The following is a 16,666-nucleotide window of genomic DNA, read 5'->3' as shown; positions in this document are numbered from 1 at the left end:
TAATGGACCACTAGTCCTCAAAACAATTAGCAGACATAATGCATTATCGGGGCCCATGAAACGGATGACTTGGCCCTTTCACTGCATATATAACAATGTGACACAATGTCTATCATAAACCCCCTTTTAAGCCCTAAGAGCCCAAATTTCACATGGTTGGAGCCATAAAACTCTCAAACAATTTGTTAAAAGTTGAACAAATATATTTTTACTTTGTTCATTAATGCCAGGAATAGAATAACCCGATATTCAATCAGAAATATTAATAGCTACAAATCAGAAAGTTGTGACAACAACGTTATCGCGTCAAAATAACTATAACCTGATGGGTTGTTGACGTCTAAGGTCATATATTCCCATATCCCATCAGGGTCATTGCTAATTACAACAAAGAGCAACATTCAGCGTCGACATCCACTGGTCTACAGTGAACAAACAGCATGCTTCGGTGCATTTCACTCATTACATATTCAGGTGACTGTCGTGATGAATATTCCCCAAGGCTGAGTACATATTTCTAGTACAGGTGCTTGTATATTTACTCTGTCCCGTCACCTTGCACAAGTAAACGTAGGAGCGTCAGGTTGAGGTGTACTTTAGCCTTATCAACTCTACCCTCAAAACAGCTACTGCTAATGGGAATCTATTCATAAAATAAATTTGTCAGAGTTAAACGGAGCGAAGGTATGTTGACACTGGCAGTGGTCGATGCTGCACGGTTGACTGACGGTAGCGTTAGGCTAAGTTTGTTTATACTCGCTCATGTGGATCGAATCCTCGTACATTACTTTAAGTCATCATTTGATCAGCTTCAGCAGCTGCTGAACTGACAAAACTGAACACTGGCATGGAGTGTGAAGTAAACGTTATGCAACACCATATAACAAACAGTGCATGATGCTCGACTTGACACTGTTCAGAACAAGCCTCCAAGTGTATTCAGTCTCTAGATGCTGGAAGCAAGTCCTCAGACTTGTTTGTTTGTTGTCTAATGCCATACTATGTGCTGTAGGCGGCATAGTCAGGTAATAGAGCCAGTTGTGTAGTAAAACATCAACAGTACCTGGACAGATATACAGTTTACTACAAAGAAAACCTGTACTCAGTCATGTCAGTTTTGTTTCCACTGCATTTCTATTGCTTGGTTCTATGTTCATCCTTTTTCCCCATTTTCGTTTGTTTCGTCATATTCGCAATATTCCAGCTACATGACAGCAGTCTGTAAATAATCAATTCTGGACCAGACAATTTAGTGACTGACATCATGAGCATCGACCTACACAAATGGGATGCCATGACAACCAAGCCAGACCACCTGATACTGTTGTCTCTTAAGACAAGCATGTTGCTGAAGACCAGTTCCAGCCTGGATCTTCACAGGATCACAGAACTGATTACAATTAAGGACAAAAGTGTTAAACATTAATCATTCAAGTATTCTCAGCATCATTTTAATCAGTGCTACCTTTTGACTATCGGAAATCTCTGTCTGAAGATTAGCCTAATCTGTGTGCTGGGGTCTACCCCATCACCTTCTGCCCACAAGCAGGCTCTCCCACGCTACATCCACACCCTGCCACCACATGTCCAGCCCGACGTGGATTAAACATTCACATGGGTCAATTATTGATGCATTGACAGTCATGTCAACCTCTCATTAATGGAGATCAGCTTCCACAACGCTCTTCTTGCACCATGGCTTATCCCTGTGCCGGATGGTAGTCAAGTGATGCTTAGATGGGCTTCATATCAGATAGTTTCTACCAAGCCATGCCACACAACAGGAACTACCCATTTAGATCTGATTTACAACACTAAAATCATCATCATCATCATCATCATCATCAATTATATATATATATATATATATATATATATGCACACACACAGACTATACAATAGACATTCCCTAGATAGATCTGTTATACACCACTAATACTCATGACATATGCTATTCAACAATAATTCCCTATTAGGCATGTAGTAGTGATTAGTGCTATTGGAAATAAAACTTCAACGGCTCCTTGTCTTCCTGTTTTCTTATAACCAGTTCTTGTTATCACCCTCCCTGACATATTAAATGCAGATGTTTCTTCTGAATGTCTTGGAATAAACTGTATAAGAGCCTGACTGTTTCAGATGGCATCTACGTTACACTACAAATAAGGGCGTGTCATGTGACCTTCTGTGACGTTGGAACAAGTTTTTCTAGGTTTGAAAATTAGCGGTGTGTTCCAGCTCCAACCGGACAAGAACCAGGTCTGTGAGAACTTCAAAGTGGATATCAGTTGAACTTCAATCTCAGATAGTAATATCAGAGCTAGCCATGGCAATTAGTGCTGAAATCAGCCCACACGATGTAGTGTTAGTACATATCGGCCTTATCAGGCTCGGTTAATGAGCGATCTTATGTCAATAAACACAGTAATAAATTAAAAGCTGGTTTCAAGAGGACAAAGCAACATTTGCAGGCCAAATACGAGGGTAGTATTGAACAATGTTATCATGTAAGCTAAGTTGTTGTCTGTGTTGATTCAGCAGACGTCAAGTCACGAGCTCCCTCAACCACTAAAGTCCCTTCCACGATTCTGATAACCTGCCTACCTTGGCTCCATTCAACAGAACCAGACTTGCACACTTCAAATCTAACTCTGCTTGCTTACATGTCGCACAAACTTACACACTGTTCCCAAAAGTTTACCTTGTGTTTTCTTGTTTACACTAGTTCCTAAATGTAACTTTCGGTATGCGTTAAATCATTATATACACATGACCGTCAGGGATAATAACAAATATGGTGATTATATCCTAGTATGTTATAACACTGATAACGATCAACCACAAGCAGCAGGGATATAGAGGCATTTGTTCCGTTAGGTAGAAACCCCATAAGTGAAACTACAGTGTGACCTAAAAAACTGGGGCATTATATATTTTCAGTGTCTCACTACTTGCTTTTGTTTAACAGCATGTAATTGAGCCTCCTCTTATCAGCGGAAAGTGGAGTTACTCCCAACTCTCAGCTTCTGAAGTCCCCAGTGCACATGAAGCATACACGTGGGAATTCCAGCTATTCCTCTGTGGTGTTAAATTACCTATTTTCTGTTGAAATTGCAACAACCTTTTACCCTGAGCTCACCTTTCCCGAAATCTGAATATATTTCTTTGTTTGTGGAGCTCATTAAGATCTTATTCGCTAATACAAGGATTCTTGGAAACTTCATGACAAGCACACAATTTCTAGAAATATGATTATTGACTCAAATTTTGGCCATCCACAAAAAGTGCATGTCATCACGGCCAAGGAAACAGGTGACGGGAGATGTTGTTAGATTCAATGTAGCCGGGCTGTTAAGTACAGGCAGGTAAACAACCTTGCAACAATGCACTCCGGGGATGTGTGGACACTCCGTGACTTCTCACTCTCACCACAAACAAACCTGCTACAGTTAAAAGATGCACTCCGATTTGTTCATCACGACTATTTGCACGGAACACACGACACATCTCAGACGACAAGTTTTTTAAATCAAGCCAGAGTATAATAAAATGTCTGCTGGATGAAATAATACCAAAAATGGGATTAAATTTCAACACAATCCACCAGTTGATTTTGTTCATAAGAACCAGTTGATTTCATTCATAAGAACAAGAAACATGTGACGTTGGACAACTTTTTGTCCAAGTATAACCCGTTGCCCTCTTTCCCCGCATAACATAGATGGGACTTATTCATTTCCTGTTTTTCCTCTTTAAATTCTAAAGAGTGTATGAGTTGGGCAAGCGTGGGAGACACTTGTGATGAGCAGGACTCCTCCGCCACCAACGAGAGTCTGAACAGAGGCCAACACAACATCCAACTGGCAGTCTTAGCACTCCCCCTTCTCTCCCCCACAGTCTAATTAGGCCAGACCCATGGCCTAGGGGGGTCCCACCAGTTTGGGAAGTGTCAGATTTGTGGCGGTAGGATTGACACAGCTTGATGAAGCCTTCAGACTCTTCGTCCTAAACAGGTCAGATTTCAGGGCAAGCTCAGTAGGCATGTCAGGGCACAGTGATACCCTCCACATCACATAAGGAAATGTGCTCAATCTATAGGGCAATTACCAGCCAGTGATTTTCTGTAGGGTATGTTGTAACCCAGCACATCCTCCCACTCTCTTGGACACCTAGGAACTGGCACCAGAAATACCAGGAATTTATCTTGTTTCCTAATCTGAATGCCAGTGTGGGCAAATTAGGGGAAAAAAACCCACTGATTTTCTTCAAGAGATGCTTCTATTATTATTTATTAAGGAATTCCAACCTTTTATATATTTTTTTAATTCAATGCAATGTATAACTAGGATTTTAAGTTCATATTTATGATAATCAGAACTGGAATATCTTTGGATTCAACTATGGTAATCATTTTGGCTGCAGTTTCTAGCCCTTGGAATGCTTGAGTCTAGATGTGGTCTTACTCTGCAGAGATACCACTTTTGATCACCTAATAATGAGGTCTGGTGGGACACATTCTGTGCAATAATGAAGCATATAGCAGCACAGCTGAACAGCTGGTCAGAATATTATACTGTGAACCCCATCTTCCTTTTCTCAGATCTATCTGACTTGCTGAACCCAGCAAATTGTAATTCAGAAATACTTGACCCCACGACATATCCACCCCATTAAATTGTAATAAGTGCACCACCCTAGGAGACAACCTTCACTTACCACCCTGTTTAACTGTCTATAGTACCACCCTGTTTAACTGTCTATAGTACCACCCTGTTTAACTGTCTATAGTACCACCCTGTTTAACTGTCTATAGTACCACCCTGTTTAACTGTCTATAGTACCACCCTGTTTAACTGTCTATAGTACCACCCTGTTTAACTGTCTATAGTACCACCCTGTTTAACTGTCTATAGTACCACCCTGTTTAACTGTCTATAGTACCACCCTGTTTAACTGTCTTTTACACCCTGTTTTACCACCTGCAGTACACCTATTAAATAACTTCAACCCTCTACAGGGAGGTTAGCCCCACCCCAACAATGACGCTAACCTCAAGAGGAATACCCCTCTACAGGAAAAGGCAGTCACTCCACCCATAATGCCAGGTCAGCCTCAGATATGTACATACAGCCCCTAGCCACACAGCTATCTCAATCACGCCCTTTGTTCTCCCGGTGCTTTATAAATCACCCCTCTGATATAATGTGTGTTTGACACTTTCCTACCAACACTACAGGTCCTCAAGACAGGCCAAGGAGGAGGCCAGGGTTCCACCAGACTAGTCATAACCAGGGCCTCCAATGACCTGATGACCTGCGAACGTGGACGCTGGACAATTTGCACCTGTAGTGTGCTCCTAAGTGATCCACAGGTTGCATGGGGTGGTGGGGAGAAGGGTGTGTGTGTGTGTGCGTGGGTGGGGTGGGGTGGGGTGGGGTGGGGTGATGGAGTGTGTGTGGGTGTAGGTGTGGGTGGGTGCAACAGTGCACGCCCTCCTGTTTCAGACACCTAACATATTTACCCTTGTGACCTGGGTAGGACTGCATGCACCCTTAGTAATAATTCTGTAACTGGATCTAGGCTGAATTATCAGGATCAAGGGGTCCCCTTACTTTCTGTCGATGAGTTTTGTCCCAAATTACATACAATACAGACAGACAGACCATGAAACAAATACATCCAAAACAGCCCATGCAAGTTGATAATACCTGGCAAGTCTAGGCTACTGCAGCACTTATAGCATTGATAAGTCTCTGAAAATAAAGAGTCTCTGGGCTCCTAGCTATTATATTTCATAACCATAATGTAATAACTGCATCATGTGTAAAATATGTTCATTTTCAGAGACTAGATGTTGGTAAGCATAAACAACAGGTGCTTGCCTCTATAATGTCATCCCCCTGTAAATATCCCATCCCATGCCTCCCTCTATGACCCTGAACCCCTATTCCTTCCACGTCCAACTGCTATCTGTATACTACGACACCGACCTTATCTCATGCCCAGTAAGGAATGAATGCACCACCCTCACCCCAGCTTACCAGTCTCCCTTATCCCTGTCACTGATAACCCCAGTTCTACCACTTGTTATATAACTGGGTGGGGTGTGCATGGCTATATTCAGACAGCTAATCTCATACCGATACTTCATACACCTCTGACTTTCTAAACTTGCTCCTATCAGTTTCTAAGATTCCAGGTACCACTCTACTTCAAAAAGAAACAAGTTCACCGAAATAGCTACACCGTCTGGGGTACGGAATGCTGTTCGTTCTCATCGTTAATCGCCCTTATAGTTCAAGCCCACTTGCTACACATCAATCAAACTCTTCAATTACAGACAGTCCAATTAATTGATTGTTCAAAAATTCCAGTCAAATGAAGTAAATCCTATCTCACTACCAGTCCGTTAACTAATGGTTCCATTATGAGGGTATTAACTTAGCTGCTGATATCTCCCCAAACAGGTGTGTACCATCCTTCTTATTCCCTACCCTCCAAGAGACGATATCCTATCACCCCCCCCCCCCCCCCAAACCATAATCATTAACATCGTCTGCATAATTAATTTCCATTCCATCACCCTGAGATTTAATCTGAGATAAAGGGCCAGTGATTACAATCTAGTCAGCTTGATAAGGCAATGCAGTGATGGTGGGAAGGCCTGCCATGATAAGCTTTACCGATGTAGATAATTAGTGCTGAGGATAACGTCATCTGGACTGCCGCATAAGTGTTACCAATCTAGATAATTAGCGCTCAGGAAAGTGTCATGTGACTGACAGACATCACACTCTGATATAGAAATAGCCTCGCTATGAATGAAAGACGTTCTGTGATTGTCCGTAGGCGCCCATTCTGTGATTGTCCGTAGGTGACATGTATGATGCATGAGTTCGTGGTGCAGGATATCTGAACATCCCCACTTTTACAGAACGAACAGCCACCCTTCTCAGATTATACATAACTTAAAACTGCCTTCCAACCATTTCTTTCAGTTATATTTTTGTCAATACATTCTCACATTTGGTGATATATGGGAGAAAGCTCAAATTAAGAGTACAAGAGACACTGGACTCTGAATGGAAGCATCAATCACAGCCAGTTGAAGTAGTCCTTCGGATTCATGTGCTAGACTAGCTCTTCAATTCATAAAGCGGAATTCATAACTCGACAAATGAGGCGTAAACTACTTAGAAATGGAACTTTTCTCCCTCCTCCCTGAAGAGCTCTTTCCCACCATGCATCTGTCTGCCAAACTGAGGCTGGCAGCTGCACTGGGTCAAAGGTTAGACTTTTCACAGCCACACCCATGTACTGATACCCCAACTCAGCTAGCAAGCAAACATGGCCCAAACCATCAGCTGACTGCCCCCATGCTCTAGAAGAACACACAACCGCCTATACTGGTGGTCTTAAAGTTTTTCTTCACCAAGCTCTTTTATTCATTGTACTTGCAGAATCACACACTATACCCATACAGTATACACACTATAAATACACAAATGGGGTATACAGAGAACCGACCAGACTCGGCCATACATAGAAAATACAGCAGCGCTAATATAGCAGTTATCATGCCAGGTCACTTGATTTGAAAAATACACGTTGAACAGGAATATTTAGTATAAACTTTCCTAAAAATTTTAAATTGAAAAGTGACCATCCCGACTACAACAAATCACACCATATCCAGCTTATTACTAGATCTTTTTAAATATTAACTTCTATTTCAGTCTCCTTCACGCAACTAGCCTCGCCACCTCCAAATTCAAGTCAATCCACTTTCTGACAGATTCTATTCATTATTTCAAAATACTGTGAATGCACCTCCAACCTCGTCACATCTCTGTCGCACTGAGAACAGGTTTCTATACCATGATCAGGTTCTCACAGAACACCTGCACTTTCAATTCAGACCAACACCTTCCAATAGTTGTGATACAAACACTGATGTATGTTCACCTTAAATTGAATACATATAGGTATCAACTCCTCCCTTCATTCAAACACAGTGCTCTTCCCCCCCTCCCCCCTCAGCGCTCTTGCTTCTCCCTCCCCCAGTTTTTCCTCTCTTTTCTTCGCATCCCCCCCCCCCCCCCCAACACACAGAGCAGTTCTGCTGCCTCCCTCCTCCCCCATACAGACTTCTTGCTTTCCCCTCCCCACAGACAGCTCTTGCTCCCCTCCCCCATCCCCACACTAATTTAGAAACCTGTTCCCCATCTCCCATCTCCAAATCTCAGGCTACACAAAGACAGTGTCTGTTCCAGCCAATTCAAATAGTGCAATGTTCTTTAGAAACTGTGAATTGGGTCCCAGTGAGAAGACTAATCTCGCAACACCTCCCTGGATCACAGGCCCAGGTTTTTTATAGCCGCCACATGCACTGCTTTGGTGTCTGGGCGGTGGTTTCATACACGTTCGTACACATGGAGCACTTAGAGGGGATGAATAGTCCACCCAGTCTGCCGTCTTATACACCAGTCATTTCACAGTTGCATAACCCTGTACAGCTCTTACACTCAGCCCTGCATCGTATCTGGATTGTTCGTTTTACAAAATTACTTAATGTTATCAGCAATAGAATATCAGTGTCTCTTGTCTAGCGACACTGATGAGGAACACTGTCCAATTTCCGTAATTTCTACTTTTCCTAGGACGTCTTTTTCCCATTGAGAACTTTTAGGGCTATTGTGCAGTTTCAAATGCTGCAGCCTTTGAAATCTTCTTGTCAGACACTACTAATTTGTGCTGAGGACAAGACAAAAATTCAAAGAGAGTCCTCATCGACTAGTGGCATTTGAGGGCTATAATTCTGAACCAGTTCTCAATGCTTTGATTTGTTTACAATTGGAAACAGAATAAAATTGACAGAAAGTGTCAACATAGTAAACATTTTTGTCTGGTTCAAGCTACAAACTCTGATATCTAGTGAAAGAAGCTTTACACTAGTCCTCTGCACTAGTCCTCTGAAACAAGAATTTCAAAGGCTGATGCTGGGCAAGAAATAAGTAATGTGCTTGTACGTCTCTGAGAAAAATTATTCTTCTCATTAATTCTCAATTCTATATCAACTTGTGATACAATACAAGCCCGACTCCTTCAACCTTCCAACACTAATCATCACTAAGCAATCACACTACAAGAAACAGTTATACAAAACCAAATGTATCGTTTTTCAAAACCATTCAGTCTAAATATTAATTCATCTGACAAGTATCCCCTCACTGACCATGTCGTAAATGAACAGCTGCATTTTGACACGAGAATCTAGACAGGGGTCCAAATGCAACGAAAATATTAATCGCAAAAATTTCAGTGACAGGTGTACCTGTATTTTTCAAAAGATGGTTGAGTAATATGTCAGAGGCCTAGCATCTCAAACACTCAAGAAACAATGTGCACAATAAGTGGGCACTATTATTGTTCTAGATAATCTCCCCCTACCATGCTCTATCCCTGTAAACTTTTGTTTACATATTGAGTCGACACAATGTCCCTGGGTCGACATTGTGTCGTGAAGTAAGACCCTGCATCACAGCTGGTGCCCGAGGCCTCATATTGTCTACACCACACCCTTTAGGGTTATCAACATGACCTTTTGACCTTGATTAAACTGACCCACTGAAAATAGCCTGGGGCGGAGTGGTTCCGTGAGGTAATAATGACACTCTTTTCACCCAACCTGGACTTTTCATTCAGCTGTAGTTATGGCCGTGGTGAATTAATTGAGGAAGGATGCTCATTGTGAGGGTAATAGCTTCCTGTGCTAGCGTTCAAGGCAGTTTGCCCTCACTTAAACCCATGTATACTTTAACAGTTGTTAGAATCAAAGGGGAGCCTATCGTCATGATATCCTTTAGGTACCTCTCGATTTACACGTTCAAACATCTCGGGAACAAATGATCTTAAAAAAACAACAAATGCCTTGCCTGGCTTCTGCCCCATACAAATAACACTGATAATCAAATTGCCATGGTTACAAAAGATTTAAGAATGCAAACCGAACTAAGCAATGGATTTCAGTCATTTAACTTCTATTAGCATAATCACATGAAACCAACATCGATATATTCACTACTACTTAGAATAGTCCCTTGTGCTAGAGCCAGGATGTTCCGAGTGGCACCGATGTATTTTCGTTGCAATCCGGCAGTTGTGATTACTATATCAATGGTGCCTACCCAGTCACAGGCTAGTCTCCGGCTAGTCGTCAGTGTCGCTCGGTCAGTTACAGTTTGCTATTAGACACAGCACAAAATCAATATTCTCGTATAAGCCATCAGCTTTCCTGTTCGACTGCTTCAAGTTTGGAATGCATTCCACTGTAGTTTATAGTTATGGCTGTAATTTCGCAAATGAAGGATGTGAGCGCTGCAGTTGGCCTTAGCAAACAGCCACCGATCTCGGATCAGACCTACCGCATAATGGTACCTTTGACGTCAGTGGCTTCCGTCAAATATTTATTCTACCCATAATTCACAGCATGCTAACGACTGCTATTAGACGAACACATTTCAGATCAATCCACTGGATCAGTTTTTGAAAACCTGCTCTAAAAATTGACACCTGGCTTCTCGGCATTCAGATTTTGCATATCAACAAAAAGCGTGGTGTTGATTTGTGGGAATGTTTTGTTGCTCAAAACATTGCCAGAGCAGACAACAGTCCCGTGGACACTTCCCGGGATTGTTGAACAATTCCCCGACTCCCCGTAAGATCAATATACCAACAAACTCACCTTGGGTTGTGCCTTCCGCGGGAACGCCACCTTAGGGTCTACCTGTGAGGGGAAAAGAAAACAATAGTTGTCCATCATACAGTATCTGTGCCAGGATGGATGTGAAACCTGTTCGACTACTCCTACCCGACTGATTGATAGAAATGGAATATGCAGCTATATGTTACTCGCTGGCGTAGGCACTCTGGTGCAGGCAAATACCATTAGAAGTTCTTTACCAGGTCGGTATAAGCAAACACTGGCACAAAAGCAGAGATTGGAGAAAGCTTAGCGTCAATACGGTTCGGTTATAGCTTGTGCTATTGAATACACGATCATTAACACAGTTGGAATAAGGTGTGATGTAATCAACACTACTCTAGGCCTACACATAAACATAGAATTTGAACTGTGGTAAATTGTTGTGTTTACAATCAATAAGATATTATCTAAAATGAGGTGTGAATAACAAAAGGTATAAATTGAAGGTATTACAAACACATGAAGTCTATGGATACAAGATAACGACCGAAGCCTCTAGGTAAAGGTGACAAGCACATGATTATACATCGTGAGGACAATGCTACGAATTGGGTGCTGGACTATACGCCACAAAAATAAAACCTTTAGCTTCAAAAATGAACATCGTAATTATGAATAAATTATTCTGAATCAAACTCTTAACATGCCACAGCAAATTAAGATAAGTATCTGGGACTTTAAGAAGCGGTAACTTGATAAGTCATAGTTATATGAGTACTACAGCTACACCAAAAACAGTGGATAAGATCAAGTATTTAGCTAAATAACTACATCAATGGCAACTTTGAGAAGGCTTACTAAACATGCTATGTTCTAGTCAACTAACCTTTCAACAAGGCAATAAGCCATGATGTGATATATGTCATGACAAGTGCTACAAATTAATGGTGACAGCCAGAAATTACTTCGAAATTCCAACATAATTTTTTTTAAAGTTAATTCATTAAGAAACAAAATTCACACATTATTCAAAAAAAACATCACATAAATTTCCAAGAACTTTTGTGTGATAGTCAGAATGACTGGTTTCATCTCTATTCCAAAGAGTTAAAATTGCAATGTCATTTTGTCAACATCTTATAATTTCAAGGCGTCGTAATCTTTGGCAATCAGAATGACCAACTGGCTTCATCCATATTCCCAAAAATGAGCATAAATATATAAATTTGTAAATTTAATTTTGTCGATATATCTATTTTTTCAAGGTGTCATATTTTTGTGGCGTAGTCCAACCAACTACAATGAAGAACGAAGCTACTGTACCGTTTTCGAATCTAGAGCATGAGGGCCGCTAGCTAAAACCTTCTCTACGCTAGCAGGATCCCGGTATGTTACGAAGCCGAATCCCCTGAAAAACAGACCACTACACGTCAGTATACAGAATACTAGGCCTTCACAGGGGTGTCGTAGGAGCAGCAACATGACCACGCTACACTGCAACAAGCCTTTGCACAGAGTAGTAGGGGGTGGAGAACATGGTATAGTGAGGATGCAGGGGACACATGGTCAGGGGAATATAGTCATATACTGTTTGTATGAAAACTAGAAACAGTTGACTTGAAAAAATGTCATGTAAAATTGCTATATACTTTTGTTGGATTTATATTTATCTATGTTGAGAATACTGTCGGAAAATAAAAAAATTCCACATTTAGAAATAGATTTTTCTCAGAAACGTTATTTGAGAATATGAGTTACTATTTATAATTGGATATTTTATTTTAAAACCAGAGTCATTCTTAATTCATGTGTGACTATGTCTAAGAACACAAGACTTGCATAAAAGTCAAAACATTACATAAATAGAAAATGATATTCACCTAACACAAAAATAGATTTTTAAAAAACATCAAATTAAAAGAAAGGGTGTGAAACCGAAACAGTTGAAGTATTTTTAGGTCAAATATTTTCACAGAAAAAATGCTTTCAGGAAGCGGTTTTCAAAACAACCCTGTCCAAAGCAGAAGGTGTGTGAGCCCTGGGTGAGGAATTCCTGCTCGGAGTGTGAGTTTGGAAGTGAGAGGAAAATATTCCAGCTAGCTCATTAGAGAGGGGATTCCCGCTCTGCTAGCACACAGTCGGGATATTTTCGGCTTCATTTCACACTTGACTTGACGCTTTATGCCCTTGCTGTGGGAACATCATAGACAACAACCTCTGCCTGTAGGTTAGGACAGAAAGGAACTCCTAGCGTCATTAACACTGTATAGCTCCAAACGTAAACAATCTGGCAACCCAGACACATTGAATGGGCATATGTAAGTTGACAATCTTACACGATGTAAATTTCGTTTGGGGTCAAAAGATAAGGGAAACAGTAAGCATTGTTATTGATATTCATTCGATTCTAAAATGCATCGTCTGGAAATGATTATATATTTCTAAGGGAGGGGGTCACACGGGAATGTATGTATATTTTTCAAGGTGATGTAAGTAACTGCAGACACACATATAGCGTAGCGACCAAGTCCCGTAGACACAAGCAAGGTCAGGGTGGATACCGGACAGAGTGCATGAAGGTTATAAGGGCCATTTGACTAGGAAATTCTAGCATTCGTACAATCTACACTACAGTTCTAATCTAACCGCTGGACGCGAGGTGCATCCCGGTCCCTCTGGGCGACTCTAGCCGTTCATTGAGCAGTTGACTGATGGACGTGCACACAGTAGCAAAATGGTGAAAGCACCCTACCTGGACCTCTTGGTAGCGGGATCTTTCATCACCATTGTTTCCTTGATTTCGCCGTATTTCCCAAAATACTCCCGTAGGCCCTCTGAAAACGACATTTGCATGTGTTATTTTCGTACAGAAATATGGCGTTGACAGTTTGGATATTAAGGATGCAGGCCGCTGGATGAAAGACAGACCATGGGAGATAATGATGGCATCACGCTAGTGAATTGTTTATAGTCATCTCTGACCGCTATCTGCGTTAAACTGCAAGTCACCTCGGTTGTAGAATAGCTTTTTCGTTCTCAGAACCCATTTCCCTCATCTCATAACGAGAGAGATCGGCTTACTTCCGAAAGAACTCAAATCACAATTCAATAAGTCCCTTCCCCACCGCCTCAGTGTAGGTGAACTTGGAAGGCGAGATCACTCGGCGTGCCGGGCCGACGGCTGAGTTGATGTACACCATGAATGGACGGGCGAGTACACAAGACTACAGCACGCGAAACAATAACAGAAGAAGAAGAAGACACACTAACCTGCAGTCGTCTGCCACGAGAGGCCTCCGATAAACATCTTCCTGTAAAAGAAAGAGAAACGGTGTGACGAGAGAGTTTGGCCATGTTGAAACGCTGACCTAATTGGACGAGTTTAGCGTTCTCGATCAAGAGAAATCTTCCAAATGTTACAAGGAAAGAGAGAGCAATGTCGGCCAACTGTCAGACAGCAAGATCGGGGTTTTTAAGATGGCGATAGTCACTTACCCAGGGTCATTAGGGATTTCGTCCGTGCTGTTTGGTGATGACTGTTGGGTAGAGTCCATCTTCATATTTCTATCCGGCTACTCCTAACTATCTACTCCACTGACTGACTGAGTCGCACGTGGGCTCCTGCTGCCCAGATAGTCTCCCGCTCACATCTATTGGCTCGTCGTGGGTGGGCATTTCGCGCGTCGCACAAAGGCGCGAAGGACTGCTGATTGACACCTCATCCTGATATGCTGATTGGCTGTCAGGTCGTTGCCGGGCAACTGATATCAGTTTACACTGACGTCATGGGAATATTTGACTGGTCGTTACGCCCTGAGTCTATGCAGCACAATGAAAACAAACCCGCCCCGCATGCTTATGTTAGAAAATAGCAGCCAATGACAAGCCGAGGCCCTAAGCTCGGTAGCGCTTTTGCTTTGATTACACACGTCAAGTCCTATTGAATGCATCTGTTTTTTGCCTCTGTGCGAGATCGCAGAGAGAAATGGCAATAATCTGCCGTACGATTTATTCACATAAACCCTAGTCAATGCGAGCGGGTCCCTTGAGCCTGGTACTGGGAAATGCTGGCCAACTCAAGCGTGCTAATTTAACTAGAGAAAAAATATAGATAAATTACAACCGTAAAAACATTACCGATTAATCTCAAAATGGCATGATCGGTTTGCTGCATGGTGTCTATGTGAGCTTGAGGAAGAATTCATGCAAAGGTTACTGGTGATGGCATTCTTGCCTATTGTCATGCAAGGTTTAGCCTGTCGATAGATGAAGAATTGCACACAGACACCGAGATGTAAATCCCATAACGAACATGTTTCATCCCTCCGCCTAAACACATCCTACAAGCGTCTACCGACAATCAAACATTTTCTGATTTTGTATTTATCACTATTTACGAACACATAACAAATCGATATGGCATATACACAGATGTTTTCACCAGCTGTGATAAACCCAAATAATCTGTTATGTGGTGTAAACTACATTTACCGCACACCATCGGGCGATTCTGTGTTCGACTATGTGGTTAAACGTTGCCGAAATCCTATAACACATAGCCGTATTCAATAGCTTTGTTTGTAAATGTGAAACTACATTGTTTACTAACACTTTGATGTATGCAACATAATAAATAATAGTTACACAGCTTTACCACAAAACCACAGTCTTTGTTGATACAATATGTCAATCTATGACACATTGTATAACTGGAAATACAGATAAATGATTTTCAGCTTCATTCAATGCTACAAGTGTATTATATATATATCCAATTACTTGCGTTGATTTTTTCAAGTGCAATAACATATCTTGTATTGATATGGGACAGAATGCCAATAATAAGTTATCATAAAATAATAATTGAATTATTTACAAAAGATTGTTTTTATTAATCTGCTTATTCCACGTGTCAATCACAATTCACGAAATGTTTCACAAAATGATTATGTGAATTGATAAATAACTACTATGTATTTAGATGTAGATACAATCTTTTACTTTATCAAAATGTCTACCCAGATTGAAATATCCGTTTATTCATAACATTAGTATTTACGGTGAAAGGGCCAAATTATTGATTTGACCTTCGCTCGTGATTCTCTTTACAAAATGATTGGCGGGCTAACGATGATGGTTAATGCCCCAATTAGCATATCCTAGGACAATGTAGCCGGTCGGTATTGCGGGGCACTGACCCGTATCCTCCTCATCATGTGGACGCTGACAGTTAGCGTTCTGCACCCTCAGATCTACAATCAACTAGAGGTCACCAGCGACACCCCCCACCCCCTATTCTGTTGTCCCACCCGTTCGACCAGTCTCGCTTCTTTGACTACAAAACAATGACCTTGAAAGAAAACCGAATCCCGTCTGTCAGCAGTAAGGCTCGGCGTCCATCACAATAACAAATCTCGGGCTTCTGCGTCACATGCACGTGCCACGAGCAATCACTCACGAGACATGATTTCGAGGATATCGACATCTTGGGGAATAGACCATAATTTTGATTCATAATTGGGTGTTTCAAAACATTATAATGTGATTAAATCGTTAGTGATTATTTTAAACCACGTAATGATGTGATGTAAAAAGAAACCTATATTTTATTTCTAAAGTTTAATCTAATATGGATGTAGTAAAGCTGACTAGAATTTGATGACCGTTGATTGTCATTATTATCGGGTTCCGAAACGACCACCATACTGCCACCTCCGGCCCTTCATCACGTGACTCTATCATAACACTCCGTCCAATCTAATGTTCCTAGTTCAAAGTATTTCATCTGATTACTAATGAATTATTCCAAAGGAGTTAATTATTGAAAATATTTTATTTGGATATTAACACATAAAAAAAAATCATCAACTCATATTTTCCAAGCAATGCTAGCAAGCGCGGATACAGCAGATTTGGAAAGGGAGGGTTGCTTAATGTGATTTGGCAATTCGCGTTCAGTTA

The 16,666-nt window shown here is 41.3% G+C and overlaps 1 protein-coding gene across 5 annotated transcripts in view; it reads right to left on the bottom strand.

Annotated features, from left to right (window-relative positions):
* The window catches only part of LOC139472522 (RNA-binding protein Musashi homolog 2-like), an 89,821-nt gene extending 75,461 nt beyond the window's left edge, over window positions 1-14,360 (bottom strand). For all 5 annotated transcript variants that reach the window (XM_071254996.1, XM_071254997.1, XM_071255000.1 and 2 more), the window contains exons 1-5: window positions 14,201-14,360; window positions 13,976-14,016; window positions 13,458-13,539; window positions 12,029-12,113; window positions 10,745-10,786 (exon numbers count right to left, since the gene is read on the bottom strand). In XM_071254996.1, the coding sequence (XP_071111097.1) occupies window positions 10,745-10,786; window positions 12,029-12,113; window positions 13,458-13,539; window positions 13,976-14,016; window positions 14,201-14,265 (315 nt within the window). In that variant the 5' untranslated portion in view covers window positions 14,266-14,360. The remainder of the gene's footprint in view (window positions 1-10,744; window positions 10,787-12,028; window positions 12,114-13,457; window positions 13,540-13,975; window positions 14,017-14,200) is intronic.
* Window positions 14,361-16,666: the final 2,306 nt, after the last annotated feature.

This window comes from Haliotis cracherodii, unplaced genomic scaffold, assembly GCF_022045235.1.
Source record: "Haliotis cracherodii isolate W230 unplaced genomic scaffold, xgHalCrac1.p SCAF_24, whole genome shotgun sequence".
In the NCBI taxonomy this organism is placed as follows: domain Eukaryota; kingdom Metazoa; phylum Mollusca; class Gastropoda; order Lepetellida; family Haliotidae; genus Haliotis; species Haliotis cracherodii.
The sequence above is the reverse complement of the archived record's forward strand: the minus strand, read 5'-3'. Positions and strand labels throughout refer to the sequence as shown.